General features: G+C 30.2%; 1 protein-coding gene across 8 annotated transcripts in view; it reads left to right on the top strand.

Annotated features, from left to right (window-relative positions):
- The window catches only part of LOC134715862 (sodium/potassium/calcium exchanger 1-like), an 82,112-nt gene extending 61,547 nt beyond the window's left edge, over nt 1-20,565 (top strand). For all 8 annotated transcript variants that reach the window (XM_063578376.1, XM_063578377.1, XM_063578383.1 and 5 more), the window contains 5 exons: nt 1,965-2,239; nt 8,933-9,058; nt 11,397-11,516; nt 14,801-14,937; nt 16,042-20,565. In XM_063578376.1, coding sequence (XP_063434446.1) covers nt 1,965-2,239; nt 8,933-9,058; nt 11,397-11,516; nt 14,801-14,937; nt 16,042-16,285 — 902 coding nt within the window. In that variant the 3' untranslated portion in view covers nt 16,286-20,565. The remainder of the gene's footprint in view (nt 1-1,964; nt 2,240-8,932; nt 9,059-11,396; nt 11,517-14,800; nt 14,938-16,041) is intronic.
- The last annotated feature ends 4,891 nt before the right edge of the window (nt 20,566-25,456 follow it).

Raw genomic sequence — 25,456 nt, 5'->3', positions numbered from 1 at the left:
AAGTATTTTAACAGTTGTCTCCCTTGTTTGAACTGAACAATGATACAAACAAAGTGAGGAAACATATATAATGGCATTTAGTGTACACGGTTATATTATATTTTATGACACTTTAGTTAAGAGATTGTTTTGGGATATTCACAAGTTCAGAACTAATACCAAGAAAGAAGACTTCACCTTCCAACATAGAAGGACGTGTCACATGTTTGTCAGAAGTCATGACTTATAGATGTATATAACAACACTTAGTAATTTGATAAGTAGGCCTGTCATGAGATGTTGACAGAAAATTGAGCCAAGTCTTGATATTGATGCTATTTTATTTCTCATCAAATTAGATTGGTAAAAAGAGATGAATCAATCCTCAATTTGTCTTTAAGCTGTTATTTACTGATAATTCTTAAAATGTCAATGAGTTTAATTTTGTCTTTAGTAGTCATAATGATGAAATAATTAGAATGTGATAGAATTCAAACGAGGGATTAAATCATGCTGAAAAAAAAATTCTGTGTTTAAGGCGTAATTCATTATGTTTTCTGTATTATTTTTACATTTGTATTAGAAATAAATACTTGATATTCATGAAACACATTGTTACTCGTATTTTTGTTAAACTTATCATTATTAGGTGATTATTTAATGTCATGTGGATTCATCTGTCAATCAACACAACTTCTCAACCTGTCAAAGAACTTTTGGGGGGGAGGGGGGGTGAGGGGGTCGGGGGATGATATACCAATACCTTTATTTATGTTTTCTAATAGTTCAAAACAAAGCAAATAAAAAAAATGGATTCAGTTCTTTTTCGCTGTTTACAATGGTACTATTATAAATTGTAAAAAGAAATATCTACTATTGGGGATACCATGCATTTTAACTTTTAATTCTATAAAACTCAATAAAGATTTGTGTTTTGTATAATTTGAGGTTTTCGGGTTCTTTTAAATTGGAAAAATCAACAACAAAAAAATCTACCATAATTGGTAACCCTCAGTGTTAATGAACCATTACTTTTTTAAATCAGATCATCATGGTGGCATGTCTTAAAGTCATAAGAAACGAGTGACTGGTGAAAAATGATGTTCTTCCAATATTCTTGAACCAATGCATACAAACATCATAAACTTAGTCTTCTGTGCTCGATTTATCAATTTTTTGGTGCAAATTTCGTATAATTGTCAATTTTATTTTCAATCGGTCAGTGTTGTTGTGAAAATATGGCAGGTAATTAAAGTTCGTGTTTTGAAGCCGAAGTTTAACAATTGTCACCTGATTGTCAACAATTGACCAAAAATAAACAAAAAAGCATGGAAATTGAGCACGTATATGTACATAAGTTTTATAATGAAAACTATCCATTTAGTTATAAAAATCATATGCATTAATTTTTTTTTTATTTGAGGTTTCTTATGACTTTAAGAAGCTACATTTAATCTCAAATAAATTATCAGATATTGACAATATCATACTTCCATGATTTGAAAGAGGTTTCATGTCAATTTAGTCTGGAGATGAGCGAATATCTATAGGATTCGTGCATCTGATCACAGCTAAGAAAATTTACCAAATGAATTAATGAGGTCTCAACTCATTTCGTAATTTTTTATTTAATGTAATTTGTACATTGGCTTTACCTAACTAAATTTTAACATCATATCATTTAAAAAGCAAAAAGTGTTGCTTAGTTTGAGTGTCAAACATATTCTTTAGGTTTAAGTAAAAAGAACTGTTATGAACTTTCATATTATACATCCCAATTTTAAAATAAATGTTTTATGCTCTATGGCATCAAAATGATAGTTAGCTCATTCGCAATGCACTATTCTCCTCACATTTGATAATAATATCAAAAAATAAAGTTGGTTATTGGAAAATGAACTATTAGTCAGGTAAGAAATAGATCTTGTCTTATAAAGATTGTCAAGTTTCAGCAAATATTTATATTTTGTTTTGTTTTGTTTTAGCAAAGCCCCACGAAAAAGCAGTACATCTTCATGCACTGGAGACACTGAAAGTTGTGATAGGGGTCACTACACCAGGGCATGGAGATCACAATGGGCAAACAAATCATAATGGTTCTGTAGACCAAGAAAATAACAAATTAACTGCTTATACAAATGGACATATTACCTCAGATAATGGTGGATTTGTGTTGAATGAAGGGTCAAATGACATAGCCGTGTCACGAGTGTCACCAATAACTCCAGAAACACCTGATGGAGAAGACAAAAAGGAAGAGGTAAGTTATATAGATTTAAAGGGAATGAAAGTGAACAAAGTATAAACAGAAATCAAAATTCTTTTTTCTTTTTATACATACTGTCTTGTAGCGTTTTTGCACTTTGATTAATAAAAAAGTCGAAAATTTTGAAATGTGATTATTATTTACCTATGATAAGAAAAAGCCCTGTTTTCCCTGCATCAGAAAAGGAATTCATGACTTTAATCTGGGTTTGATAATATTGGGAGAACATTTTAAAATCAATTTCTTTCACAAACTGAAGGCACCACCTTTTTATCCACTTATAAAATTTGGGTGCCACAATATAGCCAGAAGTGCTGGAAATCAATCAATCTTCTCCAAGCTTTTCACCAGATGATCAAAGCTAAATAGTTTAAATTGGGGATAACATAATACACTGCCTAGCTATAGGTTCATGAGGTATAGTCAGTTTTACTGGAGAAGGCTCACTCCTTGTCTTCTTTGATAATTTATTTGAGAAATGCTAGTGTATTGCAAAGCCTGCTACTAGTTCATGAACCTAATTATTCCTCAGTTGTTTTATATAGAATTTGTTTTGGTTTTCCACAAAATAATACTGGCAGAATATTTCCATATTCCATGTCATTCCATATGTGTAATAAATACCTGAACTTATGCGGGATTTGACATTTCCGGTATTTTTATTAAGGAGTTAGTGCTGCTTGTTTCCACAAGAAAAACAATTAAATTAGTCATGATACGTTATTGTACTGTAATTTAAAATTAAACAGATAAGAAATGTTTTGAAAGGTTTTTCTTTATTCCATTAGCAATAATGAATATAATTGAGAACTTTAACCTTATTGTCACCTATCTCTAACCTTCAGGCGATGTCGTGAAATTTTTTTCCGTCTTTCTTTACTAAATAATGCATTAGATAATAGATATATATCATCTCTTCAAACAAGTGCATGATGGTTACTTTTTCTTGGAAATTCTTATCAGGATTTCATGTATAAAATGCTTCATGATTTAATTAAATGAAAAAAATGGTCCACTTTCATCTTCCTTAATCAGTAATTAAGATAATGGACTTATGATGAAATCTGAGATATCTACATTACATTTATTATTTAAGTACAGATTTACCCATAATCCTTAGGTAATAAATGGTTTGGTGCAGGTTTTGTCTGACATATCAACACGAAAATTTTAATCTTTTTTGATGTAATTTGATTTGATAATGATTCTTTTTAATTGTGAAGGTTTTTTGAAATTTACATTTAGATTTTCATGTTATAGAATGATTGTTTGAATTTGAATAAAGAATCAAAATTTACAGCTACATAACACGAAGACATCCATGCTGTTCTCATCCTAATTCCATGTCTGCTTCCTGTCAATAAAAAACAGCCTAGTATGTAATACAAGTAAACATTTTCCAGAATCTTATGTCAGGTGATGTGATATTTTTGAAAAGAAGATCGATGCCAACGTATATACATGTATTGATAATTTTATTTCATAAAAATTGCTGTCACTGAATTTGTGAAATTAACACCTATTTGTCTATTTTCTAACGAATTTGTTAAATTTTAAAACAAAATGGAGATAATAAATGAACCAGCAAAATGTATTAAGTAATTTATATTATTATTGCGCACCCTATTGAGCCTTTCCATAGATTCACCTGCAAGTTACCTGTCCATTTAAACTTTTGGCAGTTCTATTGTCCCATCTAACAAATACAACAGGTATTGTTCTCTGTATAGTTTATTCACTCAGACCTTTAAATTTCTTCTAACTGAAATCTATCACTCATTGATTAATCCACCTGAGTAAAAAGTTTATCTGCTAAACTGGTAGAAATTACATGTTGACTATTAGTATTAAAACTGAATATGAGTTTGAATGTAGTATATTTTCAAACTGTTGAATGTAAACACTGATTCAAACATTTAATAAAAGTTGATTTCTGAAAAAAATCAACATTATTCCTATTTCCAAAAAAATTTGATAAAAAACCCCTAAAAATGCAATGAAATGGTGATTTTTATATATGAAGGCCTTCTTAAAAGTATTCTATAACTAAACATATACTAAAAGATGCAAATTTTCATACAAACAATCCTTTATTTTTAAAACAAACTTTTTATGGTTAAATTGTTAACTATTTTGAACAGATTGAAAAAAATATAATAAATGTTTAATAAACATGAAATCACAGGCATTTTTTTTTTAATGTGAAACAAGTAATTTCTATCAGTTTAGCAGGTAAACTTTTACTCTGGTAGATTAATCAATGAGTGATAGATTTCTCTTAGAAGAAATTTAAAGGTCCTGGTGAATAAACTTTACAGAGAACAATACCTGTTGTATTTGTTAGATGGGACAATAGAACTGCCAAAAGTTTAAATGGACAGGTAACTTGCAGGTGAATCTATGGAAAGGTTCAATAGGGTGCGCAATAATATGGTATTATTTCATGTAAAATTTAAAGGTTTCATAATAGTGGGAATTGGATTTTGCTGATTATATCATCTTGAGCTATTTAAATTTCAATATAATGATAAACAAGCCTGTGACTAGTTTTACTTTATAATTACTATTCAAAGGATATCCAATTCTAACAAGTTGTTGAGCCTTTTTCTCTTATGATCAACACTTTCATTGTGTTGAATTAAAAATCACACGAATCATTGATATAGTTTTATGCACATGTATATTTGCATAATTTTCTGTTCCAATGTCTGCAGAAAAAAAGTCCCAATTTTGGTAAAATGACCTTAGATGGTTGTCTTGATTTTCTACAAGATGGCAATTATTTCTCCATATTTCTTGATATTAAAAATCTATAAAAAAAAATCATTTTTCTTAAATTCTTTTAATTATAGTAACAGAATCTGTTAAAATAATTCTTTTTGAGTAAGCTAGTAATGACTTGGCCAGCTACGATAGCTAATATACTAGGTATATACTAGAGGGTTACAATTTCACCAAGGAACAACATTAATTTTGAATGGTCTAATTCAATATTGTCATATCTGATACCTCTGATTGCCATTACAAATGGCCATCTGAGGGTTAAAAAAAGGAGAAGGTTAAGAGCTTATTTTGGCCTGAAATTTCAGGTTCAATGAACGAAAGATTTTGGACACCGTCTAAAATTTAACTTAACCCTTTAACCCCCAATCCCGCCTGTAGGCGTGATGGCAACCAAACATTCTTTGATGGTCCGTATGACCCTCCATACATTTTTTGAACGGCACCACCTGTAGTGTCATGATAGCAGGGACTTCAACGAAGCAGTGCATGGTCCATAAACTCTTGTCAGACGTCTGTTTATAAAAATATGGCACTTTTAAAGCCTTTTAAAAATTAAAAATCAGAAAAAAGTGAAAAGTAGCCAAAATCAGGTGGGGGTGGGCATCTTGTAATTGCCACTGCGTAACTGGTAGTCACTGTAGGTATAAACTATTATCGTAAATGCATCCATAGGTGGTATAGGAACACAAAGAGGCATAATATGGCCAATAGGGAACTAGTCTGTAAAATCTAGGTCACCGTTTTGTCAAAAATCCGTAAAAACACACATTTCGGCAGACCTGACTTGACAATAATAATTCGCCAGCAAGACACGTAAGTCCCATATACTCCCAGTTAGCATGAACGGACTGCAGTAACTACAGGGTCAGACTTAAATGACAAAGACACACAGTCTGGTCAATGTTCACCTCTCAAGGTCGTTTTAAAATCGAAAAATAGACGGAAAATGACCATTTTTCAGTGGGGGTGGGTTCAAACCCAAGAGAAAATCTTCCACCTCCCACCCAAGGCTCAAGTTGTGAAGATTTCAGTAATTTAGTATGACTTAATGATGTTAGTACCCGATATATATGTACATTGTATTGTCAAAAACAGCCCATATTTATGTCACAGAAGCATTCTATTTTCCAGTAAATAACTAAAAGATTACATTTTCATACTTTTGTAAAAAAGCTATATTTTGGCCAAAAAGAGGTCTTACTGAACCTACTCCTTTACATAAAACTCCAGGAACAAACATGTTCATATCTTTTAATGTATGAGTCCCCAATGTTCTTGCAGACTAAAAAACAACTTTCGATCTGCATTGATGTACATGTAAAGTTAATTGCCTTATGATGAAGCTTATCTCTGAAGATTTCTGAATTTTGTTTTACGATTCTGATTACATAATTGTATTACTTTTATAAAACTGAGATTCAATGAATAATAGATCTTTCATTTGTTTCTGAAATCTCATTTCAATTCAATGCCAGGAACAATTCATTCATGATGATAACAAATACATGTTTTATTCATAATTTCTTGTGCATATAAAATGTCATATTGACATATTCTGGCTATTGTGTTCAAGTTTATTCAAACCTCAGTTCAAAAACACTTTAATGAATTATCCAGCTGTTTTTAAAACTGTTGTTAGATTTTCTCTCTCCCTCTCAATAAATGCTTTTCTTTGACAATCAAAAACAATCCCAGATTGCTATAGCTACGTACCAAGTACACCGAAAGCAACTGTGCCAATCTCGCTTGCTTAATATTTCACATGTGACTAAACAAAGCGTGTATACAATTTGAAGTGATTTTTTTTTATAATTTTCATTGGAGATGATTTAACATAACCTGTAAAACCAAATCAATTATAGTCGTTTCACCATAGATATAACCTCATATTGATTAATAATATAACCTTTGATATTTTCTACCATCAAAGAATTAATTACAGCATTTACATCAAATTTGAATCAATTCAAGATTGATTTTTTTTAAAGTCCAATCACTGCTAGTTGTTTGATAATTTTCTTTGAACTCAACTTCTTATTCTTTCTTCTGAGGAAAAAATTCCTTCACAGTAAACAATCTTGACCTTACTACTCTGATGTCATGTAGCTGACCTCAAAGATATTATTATAAATGACACTTATTTAATTAGCCATAGTTTCATACCAAAAAAATCATTTACATAAAATCCATGTTATTGTGAATAAAAGGAGATGCTGGGACATCAACCCAATAACACAAAAAAAAAGAAGACATTCAAATATCAAAGGTCAACATGATTTGTACTTTCTAGTAAAACTAAGCAGTTAATTGAGCCCTCATCAAATCAAGGATAAGAAGACTATACAAATCCTTGATCAAATCATGAACAGGCTCTTGACTGATGTTTGTTCTTAATCCTATGTGCTCTATGTATACTAGTATATATACAGCGCATTTTTCGTATTGTAATAAAAATATAATGATTTCAAAATAAGTTTCTCCGCCTGCAATTCAACATTGAATTAAACATATTGTTTTTTACCATTCTTATAATTGAATTGCTTTTTAATGAAACCAACATGATTTAAACACGAGGTGTACAATAGCAAAAAAAACCTCATTGTATCCGAGGAGACTATCAATGATTGTATACGTTTTTCACTTCGTGTTATCTTTTCATCTGTATTTGCATAGTAAAGAGGTCGATTGCAGGATAAATGTCAATAAGACAACTGTCCAACAAAACAAGGTCATCATAAGGTCTTCAACAAAAGAAAGGTGTGAAATATCAAAGAGCAATTTGGTTTTTTATAGAACAAGAATTATTATTTACATTTTCAGAGATGTTTTAAAGTTATGGATTTGGATTGAAATCTTTAATGCTTCTGTTTTTCTGTCATCAAAGTAATACTTCATCACTGCTTTTGTACGGCAATATCAATCATCTTTATATATTGTCTTTTTCTGGTATAAATTCAAAAATCGGAACCTTTTGCTGATGAATAATACACTTTAATGTAATAAAACCACTCATATATGAGATGGTGGTAATTATCTAATACATATATTAAACTGAACATTAATTTTTCAAATGACAGAAAAGAAAACTAAAATATTAAGGGGTTTTGCAAAAGTCTCCAAACTAGCCAATGGAAAATTTACTTTTCTTTGAACCTTTAAATTCGTTGTTAATCTGTATCTAAGAAATGCACACAAATTGGTATCCAAGGAATATTGATGAATCCACAGTAAATTCTTTCTCTCAACTATTTTTGTACACCATAAGATATGAATAAGATTAAAATATGAATGTTTAGGTGCATAATTGTGGGATGTGATTGATTTTCAATATTACTTACTTATAATACTCTCAATTTATTATATCCTTGATCCCACACACTTCCAAGTGATAATGAAAAAAAATGATAAAATATAACAATCTCCTCCTACATAAAAATCTTCAAGTCATTTACTGCTTCTTGTTTGACTACGATCTAGAAAGTATATTCTTTCACCTATTGCATTGTTTCAAATGATAACTGAATTCACAAACAGTAAGGAATCAGTAGACATGGTTAAAAGGAGAGCAATTTGTAATACTGTGGAATAATTGTTATTCGTTGAATAACAATTTTAGTGATTTCATTGGTACATATGAACCACAAATTCAAATGTTCAACGAATAACACATTTTCTATAGGTTTTGTTTGTAGAGATTGCAAAAAAGCATGAAATTAAACATCCATGAAATTGCTGGTTTTCCTCAATCCACAAAATTTAATACACATGAAGATAAATGAATCCACAGTAGATTGATACTCCAACTTTTAGGTAAAAAAAAGATATGACTAAAGTTATATTAAATTAGTTACCAAAAGTATTTTTTTAGAAAAATTGCTTCATTTTAATTTTTTTGTCTTTCAGCTACAAGAAGAAGAAGAACCATTAGATCTTAGCTGGCCTAAGGAATGGAGAAAAAGATTGAATTATATTTTAGTAGCACCAATAATATTTCCACTGTGGATATTTTTACCTGATGTTAGAAGACCAGTAAGTCTATTACAACTCAAATTATCAAACTCAAATCATCAATTCTATAATCTAACAGGCTGTTTTAGGAAATGTAGAAATCAAATGAGGTACTGTTAGTCTGCCAAAAGGTATGTACTATGTTTAGAGGATTGCCCTGAGCTCTTCATTTCAAAGTTTATACCTTTTTTGTAGACTATCCAATTTCACATATATTTACAACTCAAGTAATCTTTTGATTTGTCAAATAGTAGTTTATTTCTACTGACTACTTGTATCACTAGTGTTAGAAAACAGAATTCAATAACTAAGTTTTATGTCTGGTAAATCTTAAAACTTACAAGTATCATAGTAAAATATGTGATTATAATGCTAAAATACAAGGAGGAGCAACAATAAGCTTATTAACTGAACATGACCATTTTCACAAATCTATGATGCCTTCAGGCATTGTTCTGCTTCATATCAGCGATGCCTTGCGTCATTGTTCGCCCAGGAAGGATTATAATAGAAATATTCTTTAGATCGTTCATAAATAATTACTCAACTCCCAAATTATTATTTTTTAAATGTAAAGTACAAAATCATTGACTTTTCAAAATAGAAAAATAAAAAAATGAACTTATTGCACTAATATGAAAGTCTCAAAAATACACATAAAGAAAAAAACACCAATACTTTAATCAGCTAGTTTGTGTAGACTCTGAAAGAATATACTGTTGTAGAATTTTAAGATGTATTACTCCACACAGGATTTACTATGGCTGAAAACAGTTTCCAATATTATAGCAGTAAGGTGCAAAAGTGCATGTTAACTATAAAATAATATGTACTAGAAAACTTTTGGTACAAGTACAAAGTTTTGTTATACTCCTTGCTTGGCAACAGTAATTAATTTCATCTAAAGATATGCACTTGTTTACATAAATATTGATTTTGAAATGTGAATAATAGCTGTTCAATTTTTAATGAAGAAAAACCTGTATTATAGCCAATATATTTGTTAAAATCAATTTCTAATAGATTCAATTTGATATGATAAGCAATTTCGCTACTTTTGAATAATCTCACATTTAATAGAATATCAAATAAAAGCTATTTAAAAACAATATTTTATGATAAGTTGAATTGTTTATGAATGTTTTCTTACACATTATCATGAATAAATGATTAATTATAGCTATTTTGAAATGAGCTAGACATGTAAATTTATACAAAATAATTTTAAAATTGAGAGATAATATCATCAGATATTTATGACAGCCATTATCAGTCCAAATAATAGGCTAGGGAACTTTACAAATAATTAAATACATTGTACATATATAGAGATGTTTCATAAGGATTATGACAGTGTTTTGATTGGCTGTCATAAGTCATGTGGTGTTTAAAGCTATTTCATTGGCCAAAGTAAACACAAAATTTACAACTATATGTGCTGTCTAGGAAAGTATCACAACATTATGGTTGGTCAATAATATTCGGTACTATGCAGTTGAAAAAGCCCTGTAAAATCTCATTTCCATGGATATTATTTGACCTTGTCTATTAACTTGAAATTTAACATTTACATAGTTTAAATATTAAAGTTTGAGACACATTTCTGTGTCCACACTTTATTATTTATAAACACACTTCAATTGATACTTAGGTCAATGCTTTAAAAACCCAATAAGAATTACAAAAAGAATATCAAAATAAGTGAAAAAGTTTTTTTTCCAGTACTAGCAGTATTAAATCTTTTGATTGTGTATTATGTACTTGTTATCCAATTCCATTAATTCCTTAAAAGTTTGACAAAGAAAATGCATGAGTTACTCCAGGTCAATCAGCATAAACATTGAATGCTGTCATAATAATGTAAGCTTTGTTCTATTGCAAGTGTAAGGGAAAGGGCAGGAAATCAAAATAGATATTATCATCAGTTCTGTAAAAACAGTAATAGACTACAAAAAGGAAAATTAAAATATACACTGTTTTTATGCCCCACCTACTATAGTAGAGGGGCATTATGTTTTCTGGTCTGTACGTCCATTCATTTGTGTGTCTGTGTGTCTGTTCGTTCGTTTGTCCGTGTGTCCTTTTGTCCCGCTTCAGGTTAAAGTTTTTGGTCAAGGTAACTTTTGATAAAGTTGAAGTCCAATCAACTTGAAAATTAGTACAAATGTTCCTTATGATATGATATTTATAATTTTAATGCCAAATAAGAGTTTTGACCCCAATTTCACGGTCCACTGAACATAGATAATGATAGTGCGAGTGGGGCATCCATGTACTGGGGACACATTCTTGTTAATTTATACTTTCAATTTAGTAAAAAAGAATTTAAAGTGCTAAATGCATTGTTATTTATTTTCAGGAGAAGAAGAGATGGTTTATAATAACATTTTTTGGCAGTATTTTATGGATTGCTATCTACTCATACCTCATGCTCTGGTGGGCTGCCACAGTGGGCAGAACCATAGGAATACAAGATGAGGTCAGTAAATAACATTGGTTAGAGCCATGTTAGGCTGTTATAGCGTGTGGTTATAGTCAGATATGTTTGTCTTGAACTGAATTGTATTGTTATGTACAAGAAATGTTCTAAAAGAACAACCTTTACAGCAGAAATTTAGAATGAAAAGTTTTTGAAGTTTGTTTAATAACATTAAATGCATGGATCTACATTACAGACAAATTTTCTGGTCAATATGCCTCTCTTCCATCATAGAAATATCAAATAAAGAGAAATTGATTGAAACAATTAATCAAGATATCATTAGTTGCTGACGTGATGTTTGTCATATCTGTGTTTTGGTTTATTGGTTTGTCATAAATCAAGCCTATAGTGTTTTCATCTGAAATTTTCATATTTTGTCAGAGGTTGTGTGGCTTTTAAAGTCTACCTGTACTATATATTGTAGATTTTGCTCATTGTTGAAGGTTGTACATGGACTAATAACTGCTTAACTCCACCTTTTTTGGATAATGTCTCATTGAACTTTATACCACAATTCCTTATTTTATATGAGATGAATAACTGAGAAGTAAAAGTTCTGATTCTTTATTTTTGGTTCTTATAAAAGTTATGTAGTAATTTGATATCTTTTTTTCCCATTATTATTGTTGAATCCATAGTGACAGCCACATTGTCACCTTGAATATATATGATATATATACTATTAACCATCAAACAATCCATCAATGTTTTCTTGTATTGATTCAGACAGAAGTTGATTGTAAAAATAAGTTCTATGATTGTGACAATTTGCAAGCATATAAAGGCATAGCAAATTTTTATGCTAAAAAATGGTTTTGCCAAATTTCTTTTTAATCAACAATGCACCATTCAACCCTTATGAAAATTTACCTCCATTCATCCTTAAATTGTTGAATCACTCTTTTATTTGATTGTTCTCTGTAAACATACTCATCATTACGACTCTTGTTAGTTTTCACATTGCCCTGCAATCTCCGGCAACCTTGGGAATGACTAATTAGAGGATGACTCTTATTAGTGTTAATCAGCATCAATTTCTTATTCAACTTGCCTTAAACGGTTGAACACAAATAATTTTGATACCTTATTTCAATGGCCTTGTCGTTTTATAAGAATGTTACCAAACAATATCAGTTAATAAAAAGACACATTTAGAGGTCACCGTATTTTAAACTTTTTTCCGGATCGAAAACTGACTTTTAACTGAAATAAAATTTAGTTAACTAGGGTATAAAAATTTATTAATTGCTTAACCTAGACCTAGTTATTGGATAGGATCAATATATTAAAGATCACACTGTCAGAAGATGGGAAGAGATCATATTTATGGCCTATAAACAAACCTTAATTATTATAGAATCAGGAAGTAGGTCAACAATGGAGCCAAACGAATCCTTTATAATTTACCATCATCGTAGGTCAACATGGAGCCTAACGAATCCTTTATAATTTACAATCATCAGAGGATATAATTTATTGACACTCAAAACATAGAATGTCAGCCAATCAAAATTTGTTTTGTAATTGTATTATTCATGTGTTACATGTGTTAAAAAGAAGGAAAATTGAAGACAACCAGAAGCAGTCTGAAAAATGTAAATGGAGGACGAAATCGACAACCAAATGTTCGGTCATACCAAATTATTTAGAAAGCATTACATAAACAATTCGAAGCAGAGCAAAATAAACACCCATTAAAATTCTAGAAGTAAAGTGTAAACCATTAAGCTTCTCTAGTTTCTAGTGCTTTAACATTTGGAAGATGTGATTGACTTCATTGAAATAAAAGAGCAATTCATATTGAAATACCGATATCAAGTTCAATTAAATGAAATTAATAATCAGGCAAAGAAAGTAAATAAATTACTTGCTATTTTGTCCAGAAAAAGTTAGCTTTGGTTGCTCAATGTTTACTTGTATAATTTGGTTGACAACAAGAGCAACAGCAAATCAGTAAGATTGCTAAAAGTGCTTTATTGGTAGATCAAAAACTTTGTCTCCAATTACTGTTAATAGAGCATATGTTGTACCAAGTTTTATTCAGCTTCAGTTCAAAGTAATACTTAGTACAACATAGCTGTCATAGCAATTAGTACAAAACTTCAAAATACCTGAATTCTAAGAATAATCATAGAGAATTAATTTTGTTGAATAACAGCAAAAAAAAGAAGAGAGATTCAATTATAATTTCTACAAACAGCATGTTTAATGGTAGTAGTTAGTTTTGCTACATCTAAAAGAATAATTATGCAAATCATGACAGAACTTAAATGGACCTTAGATTTTCTCTTCCCTTTCAAAAAGTAAAGATCCCATTTAAACCAAAAAATGTAAACTGAATTGCCATCAGATAAAAACATTTCACACCATTGCTATCAATAATTGATTTTATTGAAGAAAAACATTTTAATTGATATGAAAATGGAAGATAAGAATGACATAATGGGCTGTCTCCATGTTCTAAGATTATCACAGTTGGAATTATTGGGTTATTGTCAAACATTTCAATTAAATAGAAAACATATTAAAACTTTAATGCGTTTCTGAGTTGTACACTCAAACATGGATTGTTGTGTGTCGTTGAACTTTATAAGTTGGCATGGTGTTGCTAGCAACTGCTAAGCAGAACAATTTTCAAATAAAAATTAAGCATTATTATAACTTTCTATTATGGATTGAATGATTGATTACTGGGTTTCTTACTCCTGATTCCAGTTGCATATATTCTAATCTAATTCTATCTTCTAATTCCCTTATTGTGTCATCAGTCTAAAAGGTTATTCAGATGTGTTGTTGTCTAAGTAATTCGTTTTATAGCATCAGGTATCAGTGCCCTTGACTTCATTTTACCTGTCTTGTTGTTTTATACACTGGGTTTGATTATAACAGTAGATACCAGTGCAATTGACTTTATTTTACCTGTCATGCTTTTAGATAATGGGTCTTGCAACAAAAGCAGCAGGTACCAGTGCAAACTTTAATTTAACTGTCATGTTTTTAGATAATGAATAAAGGCAACAGGTACAAATGCCCTTGACTTTATTTTACCTGTCATGTTTTTAGATAATGGATCTGACAAAAATGACAAGTACAAGTGGCCTAGATTCTATTTAACCTGTCATGATTTTTAGAAAACGAGTCAAACAATAATAGCAGCAGGTACCAGTGCCCTTAATTTTGTAATACCTGTATAAATGTTTAAGACAATGGGTCTAACAATAATAGTTACAGGTACCAACGTCCAGTACCCTTGATTTTATATTATCTGTATTGTTTTTTAGATAATGGGTCTGACAATAATAGCAGCTGGTACCAGTATCCCTGATCTCATCACCAGTGTAATAGTAGCTAAAAAAGGATTTGGAGACATGGCTGTATCCAGTTCTGTGGGAAGCAATATTTTTGATATTACAGTAGGGTAAGATAACTAAGATATAAGAATATATTACCCTGCAAAATTATACATGTATATCATAATGCGTGTAGCACAGTGATAAATACAGGTTTGTTGCACATTGAAATCATGAAATATCATATAAAAGCCACACCTGATAGGCATAAAATTTTGCTCAGTACCCTGAGCACAAAAATCATGCTAGAAACATGAAATCCAGCAATTTGATTGGTTGATTTTCGAGTCTTGAGTACAAAAATCATGCTCCAAAGGTTTATGACCTTGAGGCCTGATCAACCGCTTCATACTATTTACATTTACATTACTGAGTCATTGTTATAATATTTTCATGAAAAAAAACTGTTTAAACTATTAAATTTCTCAAAAATACAATTCATGTATATGTCAATGAGAAAACAACCAAACTCTGAGGTTTTACATTTCAATGTACGGTCTTTTCTCCCCTTTTTAACAACTTTATTCTTTTTGTTATCCAAAGAAATGTCAGGATCAGGCTGAAATGTTTTGCTCTCATAATTTCATAGGTCTCTAACATTGTGTATTTACACATTCATCTCACATCTCAAAGTTATGATACAAGAATAACGAAGCTAAAGAGCATGGTTATAAATATGCAGGAAATTACAATAAATAGGAGTTCAAGATCTCTGTTAATTATCAATATGACAGCAATCCAACATCTTAATTTAACTGGTCACCATATGACATTCAGTAATAATTGTCACACATTCTAACCATGTGGTAATTTTTAAATTGTCCTGACAAAATTATGATTTGAAAAATACATAGAAATAACATCTACCATGGAAATATTTTGAATATTGAGCAGATGTATATTTGTCAGAGTTTGAATTGTTTGGATAGTTCCTTGTTCATTATCAGCAGAAAAAACAAGTTGGAGAAAAAGCATACATAATAAAAACAATCTTGATGACAGTGCCAAAACATGTAAATCTCAATAAATTACTGTAGCAATCCCTAAAAAGTTGTTGTTTGTACTGCATTCAAACAAAAAATCAAAGAATTTAAAAGAATCGGTTGTATAAATTGTAACCATAAACTCATGATGGACTTTTCTTTCAAAGACTTTATCTTACTCCTTTTTAGATTGCCGATACCATGGTTAATATATTTGGCCATCAACGGAGGAGTGGTTGATGTGAACAGTAACGGACTTGTTTGTTCCATTTTCTTGTTATTTGTCATGCTCATCACTGTGATTGCTACAATAGCTATATCGAAGTGGAAAATGAGTAAACCTTTAGGAGGGTCCATGTTAGTACTGTACGTGGTTTTCGTTGTTCTTAGCGTGCTCTTAGAGGTCAGTGTCATTAAATGTCCTGTTACTTGAGAGATAATACAGAAGACTGAAGACATTTTGGCAATGACGGTCATAGTAAAGAGTAGTCATAGTGAACTACAAAACATTTAAGTTGAACTATCATTTATTTATGAGGCTGCGGTCAACCGTATCATGTAAAAGTTTCTTCAGGAACTGTATCCTCATAACGTTGATGAATAGAAATGGTCCAGTAACACAGTACACAGCTATAGTTACTTTAGCCTCATAAAGAAGATGAAAAGAAATGCTGCCCATTGAAGTGTTATATAACAACAGCAATAGTTATTCTGTCCTTGTAACTTTGACGATAAAGTAACACAGCGCGTTACAACATAATATAACAGCACCATGTGACACCACCACCTTCTGTGTAGATAACAATTAAATACCATTTTTGTTATTGTTAATTCTGTTACATTTATCACTAAGCACCAATATAATTCATGTCACTTCATATCACTTATGACAGATAGTTTGGGGATTTTTTTTGCTGCCTTAGAAATTTTACACATTTTTAGTCTAGGGCCAAAGTATTTGGTAAAAAGAAAAAAAGTTTCTGGGAAAGACTCAGTAAAAATTTCTTCTAAATGTTAAATCTAACTTGATATAATTCTCATCTCACCTTTTCATTTAGGAATAATCCACTTTCCAAATCATGTCTGGAGTCAGGCAGCAGATATCCATATCAATGTTTTTTTTCTATTCTCAATACAGTTGACTATTTCATTAAATGGTTTATATGTTAAAACAAAAAAATTGATCAACAAAGCTTTTTATTACTGTGTGAAAGACAAATACATTCCATGAAAGTTTAGATTCCAAAGAGTGTTTTTAAAATAATCCTGATTGTATACCATGCATATGGTCTTACAATTTTTATCTTGTTGGCCTTCATGGGCAATTCAAAATATTTTAATGTGATTTTTACCCAATTATATTGTGGTAGTATTAAATGGAAAAAGACTAACAATTCCAACTTTACTATACTTTTCTTTTTGAATAAGAGGAAAGGAAATTTTTCTTGAAGAAAGTTGAAAATTATTTCCTATAAGAGTTAAACTTAATAAACAATTCTCTGAAGAAGAATTCTTTTCTCCAAAACTAATGAAATTCAAATAGGATTGTTAATATAAATAATTAAAGGAGTTTAGATGAATTTGTGTATTTTACCAGAAATATTGATAAAATAGTTTAATAAACGGTAAAGGGCTCAATTTTATATTTTTATTACATTTAAAAACTTTGTATAGTACGTATATATATGTATTGTAAGTGAGTAGTGGCAGGTTTACATACAATGTCCTTAGCAACTATAAAAATATCTGAAAAATTAACGAAACAATCACCTTATAAATCATGATCATCAACCATTAAATGTATATTTTAGCCATTGTGATTTTCTGTATTTCATATGACCAATTTCGCTTTTTTTTACCAGCCAAAAATATCATTTTTTTTCTGAAATTCAGTGAATGCAGTAGGAGAACAGATTTGAAATTTCTCCCTTTTTCAATTTAACAATAAATGTTGATTGTTTTATGTGACTCAACAGACATTAAGAATAACTATTTAGTTATGAAATATTCATTTTTTTGTTAATTTCAATACGAATTTAAGCAATAATACCCAAAACTGACTGGAATCGAGGGAAAACCTTCTTAAAGTTTTGCAATATTGTTTTTCATTTGTAAAGTTTAAAAATGCATTTATTATAAATATATGTGAACAATAAATCTGTAGTCAATTGTACTAGCACAATTTATGTATATAAATACGGCACATGTGTTTATTTACAATTTTACTTTAAATAGCCAAACTGTAGAAACAATACCATGTTTTATTATCTTAATAGTAACATTTGAATCGACTTAGTCTTATTCAATATTTTTTTTTTTTTTTCAGTTTTTGTTGTTTTTGTTATAACACAGTACAATTTATTGATTCAGCATTTAAGTTATATTCTATTTTGTAGTAGGACTTGTTTTTTTTTTCTTAAACATATGTTTGTCCCTTTTTTGTTATCCACAGGAGTTGGTTCACTAAATCAATTTATTTTCACCGCCATTATGTGATGAAAATTTGATAAAAACATATCCAATAATTTCAGTAAAAACATCAGTTATCACACATTGATCAAGACATACATATATTATTTACTTTAAAAATTAAAGTTTTAAAAATAATCTGTACAATGAAGTTTGTTTTCTGGCTGTATGCCTTTTTAAACATTTTTACAGAAGTTATTTTTTCCAAGGCATATACAAAAAATTGTCTAATCAGAAAGTCCATAATCATTTTATTGGGAGATGAACTTCAAGAAGTTTGTAAGGTCTGTTCTTTGGTTCAAAATATTTGACTATCATCAAGATTACACATGCTGGTGTGTCTTGTCTGCAGCCTGCTTTACTGACCACTATCCCTATGTTGAGCTTTCCTTAGGCACCACAAAAACTGGTGTTATCTTCACATTCTATATTATTTATTTTATTTATGAAATAAATAGAATGATAAATAGTCTACTCTTTTAGTGGCGAATTATCAAAATATAAAGATGTTTGTTACTCACTGATTATTTGACCTTATAGGTTAATGCTCATTTTAGTTTGGTACAGTATTATTTAACTCTAAGTCATTTTATTTTTTATATAACTTTTTTATTTCTGTAGAAAGTCTTTTTTTGTCTAGTTATTTAATATATGTGTATTTTAGTCATCTAATATATTCTAAAGCATTTTTTAATACCAAGTATAGGTATGGACAGAAATGAAGTGATTGTTATAATCTTATTATATTCGTCGCTTAAGTTTACAGAATAATTTTTAATTAATTTGATCTTTGATACTTACATTTTACTTAATTCAAAGTCCTTGAAACAACTATCATACAATTTGACAGAAAAAATTAATAGTAAAATAAAAGAAAAAGAAATGCTAATAACTATGAGCTTTATATCTTACACTATGCTGAATATTTTCTATCTTAATAGTTTATATATTATATTGATATACTCTACAAAGTATTGCATTCATTTACTTTGTTTAAAAACCTTGTTATTGTTTATTGCCTTTTTTTTTAGATTTTATTATCTAGTGCTGGTTAGCTGGAGGAGATTCATGTATATAGGTTGTTATTTAATAATTTCTGACCTATTTATTTTTTATGGACATAAAAATAAATAATTTATTGAAATATAAACTATTTTGTTTTGTAATAATAATTGAAATGTGAACCATTCGTTGGTAGGGGTAATATTAGAAGTGTGTCAAACATTTATTTTATGGTTTTACATAGATATGATGTATAAATTGTTTTATTACTTTTTGATAAGAATGCCTGAATGAATTATTGGTTTCTACAAAATCAATTGAGACTCAACTTACCTAAAACTAATTGTTTAACCATACAATAGACTTTTTAAAGCACTTTGACCAATATTTTTCAACATCAACTTTAGGTAAACCATTGGAGTAAAATGAAGGGTGATGCTGAGGTTATTAATTGGAAATATTTTGCAATGAAATTTTTATATGCTAGTTTGTACAAACTTGTGAATTTCAGCCATAAAGGTTCGTCCAGCTTCCTAAACCTTCTTGGTATTCAAAATAGAACTGTAGCTCTTTTCCACAAAAAAACTTATGATAAAAATTGATTGTATGTTATTCTTCTTCTATCAATATACAGTGTAACCAGTGTAAAGCGACACACTTGGGGACTAGAAAAAAAGGTTGGATTAGGTAGGGTGTCGGAATACTCAGGTGTCGGGTTATGCAGGTTAAACTGTTCTGAAATGCTCTTGACTTACAATTAATTTTTCTCTTTAGATTTATTTTGGAAAGATTTGCTGATCATTATTTTAAATCATTATAATCAAAAAGATGTTGGAAGATTTTTGAAGATACTGCTGATGAGAATGTTAACATCATTTCTCAGAGAGTATAGAAAAATTTGATAAAGTTTCAAAAATTTACTTTCAACTTGTATTTGTAGAGGTTACATCAATAATTAGAGAGCAATAAACATTTAGAATCTTATTCTGAAACTTTTATTCTTAACGCTCTCAAAAATAGAAAATATTTATTTATAAAAGCTTTTATTTCAATTATTTATATTGTTTCCATAATGTCCATGGTAATAATAGTTATATTGAGCCAAAGTGCACCCTGTGTTAGTACAGTGTTTTGTTTGAATTGTTTGTTATATTTGTTTATTATTGACCATGACTTGTGATTATGTGATATTAATTGTTTTTCTCCGTCCGTTATCATTAAAGTTTTTTTAGAGAACCTTGATATTATTGTTTGTTTTCTATTCCTATAAACATTTTGCCAGACCATCTCTTTATCCTTTGTTCAGTGTCCATTGCCTTAAAGTTATGAGCCATAAACTTTGAATACTTTAGAAGAAATCTTGATAGTGATATAGAGTTTATATTATATATACACTAATATTCACATCATCTTTGAATAAGTTTTTTTTTTATGAAACTTAGAAAAAGGCAGAAAAGTAAGACTTGAAAAATATTTTGTGTCAAGTCAAAACAAAACAAGGATGTATTCATAGTACACAGATCTCCCACTCCCACTATCATTTTCTGTGTTCATTGGACAGTGATGTTGGGTCCACAAGTGGCATTAAAATTAGAAAGACAATAACAATCAAAACCAAGGAGTAAACAAAGACTCATAAAACCAAAAGATATTATTGCGAACCCTATTGAGCCTTTCCATAGATTCACCTGCAAGTTACCTGTCCATTTAAACTTTTGGCAGTTCTATTGTACCATCTAACAAATACAACAGGTTTTGTTCTCTGAAGTTTATTCACCAGGACCTTTAAATTTCTTCTAAGAGAAATCTATCACTCATTGATTAATCTACCAGAGTAAAAAGTTTATCTGCTAAACTGATAGAAATTACATGTTTCACATAAGAAAAAATTGCCTGTGATTTTGTTGTTTATCAAACATTTATATTTTTTTCAATCTGTTCAAAATAGATAATAATTTAATCATAAAAAGTTTGTTTTAAAATAAAAAAGTTTTGTTCGTATGAAAGTTTGCATCTTTTAGTTTTTGTTTAGTTATAGAATACTGTTAAGAAGGCCTTAATATATAAAAATCACCATTATTAGGGTTTTTTATAAAAACAAATTTTTGGAAATAGGAATAAGGTTGATTTTTTTCAGAAATCAACTTTTATTAATGTTTGAATCAGTGTTTTCATTCAACAGATTGAAAATATAATACATTCAAACTCATATACAGTTTTTAAAAAATAGAAAACATGTTATTTCCATCAATTAAGCAGATACATTTTTTGCTCAGGTAAATTAATCAATGAGTGATAGATTTCTCTTGGAAGAAATTTAAAGGTCTGGTGAATAAACTACACAGAGAACAATACCTGTTGTATTTGTTAGATGGGACAGTAGAACTGCCAAAAGTTTAAATGAACAGGTCACTTGCAGGTGAATCTATGGAAAGGCTCAATAGGGTTCGCAATAAATGTTAGAAATTATAATAAATTTAGGAATGTATCTCCCTCATGCAAAGCCCTGATTCCTTTCGCGAATTTTGCTATACTTTTTGGACCTTTTGGTTTAAAGCTCTTCATCTTTTATATAAGCTTTGGATTTCAATTATTTCGGCCACGAGCATCACTGAAGAGACATGTATTGTCGAAAATGTGCATCAGGTGCGGGAAAATTGGTACCGTTAATGTTATTACATCAACAGTTATAAATAAGAAATAAGAAACGACACAAACTCCACTAAAGTTACTGGAGTGAAATCAGGTGCTCTAGAAGGGTAAGCATTTCCTGCACTGTATATAGCACCCGTCGTGTTATTTCTTTGTTCATTCTGGTAAGATCATATAGAGAACATGTGTATTAAGTTTCAAGTTGATTTGACTCCCAACTTAAAAAAAAAATACCTTGACTAAAAACTTTAACCTGAAGCAGAACAGCATCCTTTTCTATGTCCAATTGACCCTGAAATTGGGGTCCAAAAAAATTGGCATTAAAATTAAAAAGATCCATTCATAGGGAACATGTGCATTTAATGTCAAGTTGATTGGAACTCAACTTCATCAAAAACTAACTTGACAGACAAGTCTACATTGACCTTCCGAAGGCTGTATAGCAAGTCAAGGTCTTAATTAACTCCCATCATCATAGACAGATGAACGATAAACATAATGCCCCTAAGTGGGGTATAAAAATACATTCAGGACAGCGTATAGCCAGAGACATATACTACATATTGTAGTATATGTCTCTGGTATAGCTATAATCCCTTTTTGAATCAATGCTTAAAAGATATACATAAGACTTGATCTGCGAAGAATTAATTTCTACAGGATGAATTATTATAAACAAAGTGGTCGTTGTAAAAAAATCAATAAAAGAGGAGCAAAAGATACCAGGGTGACAGTCAAACTCATTGATCGAAAACAAACTGACAATGCCATGGTTATAAAAAGAAAAAAGTCAAACGACAAATAATAGTACGTAACATAAGACACAACATAGAAAACCAAAGACTAAGCAACACTAACTCCATCAAAAAGCGTTGATGATTGCAGGTGCTCCGGAAGGGCAACCAGATCCTTCTCCACATGTGGCACTCGTCGTGTTGCTCATGTCATTACAAACCCATTAAATAGTCTAATTCGGTAGGTCACATTAGTGAAAAGGGAAAGGGATTGTCGTTATAACATAAAGACCATATCTGATATCATCAGCGAAACGTTTTTTCCAAAATGGTCAACTCGTGATGGCATCAGTAAAATTTACGAAGGGATGAAATTAACTTCACCATTTGGAACTCTTGTTTTAAAAGCATCCTTGTGATCAGCAACACTATATCAAGGAAATCATGATAGGAAATACAAGCCCTGGAATAACGTTTCAGTTGGGAGATATATACTCTGTATGCAGGTGCTGCTGGAATGTTGCTACATAGAAATGGAAAGTTTATTAATGGGAAGTTAAAATCATCACTTTTGTCTTAATGTTTTGTTTTTAACCGACCCTCATTGTCAATTTCTAGATGTAAGTGAAGATATGAGGCAGACTGAACTGTATCGAGTTCGATAGCGGACAGATGTGGTCAACATAGTCACCACATTTGGAATTAATTAGTGAGAGAACATCATCTATATATAGTGAAAAGTAAAGTTAAAGGATATTGCTAACTTATCTTTCTTCCTCAGAAGTACCTGGCAATACTATGAAGTCAGCCTCATAATTATAATAAAGAAAAAATAGGGGCACAATTGGTTCCTGTTAGAATTAACATATTCATCGATTTTACTAAACAAGGGACTGCTTTAGTGCAAATGTATGTAATAAATCAATTCTTAGACATGGAAAGGAATGAAATATAAAATTGCAGCTGAACATTGAACAGCAATTTATCAATTCTTAGTTATAGAATCACATATAAATATTTTGAGTGGGGAAAATCATGTGGAGATCCAAAAAAAATCCACTAATCTTATCTTATTTCAATTTCAAAGTGCAGTTATATCATATTTAATGATAAGAACTTTGAGGAAATTAGAAGTCCTTCTACAAAGATTTTTTATAATAAGCAGATAAACTAAGACTAGGAAACATTCAAACCAGAATGGAAATACAAGTGAAGAGACGCAAACAATATCAAAGGGACTCTCAGACTCATAAACTGTAAACAAATCAACAAGCAGGCTATGGCAAAAAAAACGAAAAATGACGAAAAAACAAACAAGAATATACAAAATACATCACTGAAAACTAAAGAGTGAGCAACACGGCAGGACCAAATCTTCTGTCTGGGGTTGATCTCGTGTGCTCTGGAAGAGTCACAAGATTCTGTTTCACATGTGCCAGACATGAAGTACAAATCCGGTGATAAGTCTAGTTTTGGCAGGTCAGATTTGACAAAAAATGGACTGGTGTGTTGCTACGACAACTGAAAGATATCTGACGTCATCTATGAGACAGATATTCCATACCGGGCAAGTCCCTCATGGTGGCATCCGTAAAAACAATAAGGGATGATTTCAACTTAACCACTTTTCACTTTTAGTTTATTAGCTTCCTTTGTTTTAAAGCTACCTAGGAAATGCATAATATTGAATAACCTATTAACTGGGAGATATATACTCCATATGCAAGCACTATTGCAATGTTGCTTCGTATAAATGGAAAGTTCACAATTTGGAAGCTGAAACCAGTTATTTTCTCGTAAAGTATTGTTAACAGCCTACCCTCATTGTCAATTTGTAAATGTAAGTTAAAATATGTGGCATACATGTACATAACTGTATTTGTTGTAGCCTTTATTTGGAGTTCAATCGGACAACAAGCGTTCAACATAATTACAAATATCCAGGTTCTTAGGAACATTTTGGTCTTAAAAAGAAAGATCGATATGCCATGTGTGTTAATAAACACATTCAATTTTATTCTAATTTGAATCAACGACTTGATATTCTACTTGACATAATCTTCGACTGAATCAATCTGTATTTTGAAGTTGTGTTTCCAATTGATCTTTTTAAGTTCACGACATTTCGCAGAGAAGTACTATTGACAGAGTCGATGCCTCAAATAATAACTTGTCCAGCTGAAATATCAGGAAGATTAGGCTTGAAGTTGAATATATAGAAACCCTGCAAAACGTATTGACATTTATTTGTTTTAGTTGCAATTGGTTTGGTATAAGTTCAATAATGATATGTATATAGAGAATAAAGTTTTATCGGAGTAGTGAGTTATTGCAAATATGATTCATAACCAACGGCTTTTGAAAAAAAATATTACAGGAGGTCACCAAAAGAAAAATCATGGAGAGTATGCGAAAAGTAAAAGCACAAAAATACTGAACTTAGAGGAAAATACAAAACGGAAAGTCCCTAATCAAACGCAAAATCAAAAGCTCAAACAAACACCAAACGAATGGATAACAACTGTCATATACCTGAGTTGGTACGTGTATTTTCTTATTTAGACAAAGTTGGATTAAACCTGATTTTATAGCTAGCAAAACATCTCACTTTTATGCCAGTCGCATAAAATTCCATTATATTGAAACGATATGTGAACAAGACAAACAAACATAGTAGGTAAAAATTTCAAAATAGGGGTACAAAAGTAAAGCACTTAAGCAAATATGAAAGAAAAGAATACAAAAAT

Source organism: Mytilus trossulus, chromosome 4, assembly GCF_036588685.1.
Source record: "Mytilus trossulus isolate FHL-02 chromosome 4, PNRI_Mtr1.1.1.hap1, whole genome shotgun sequence".
Lineage (NCBI taxonomy): Eukaryota > Metazoa > Mollusca > Bivalvia > Mytilida > Mytilidae > Mytilus > Mytilus trossulus.
The sequence above is the reverse complement of the archived record's forward strand: the minus strand, read 5'-3'. Positions and strand labels throughout refer to the sequence as shown.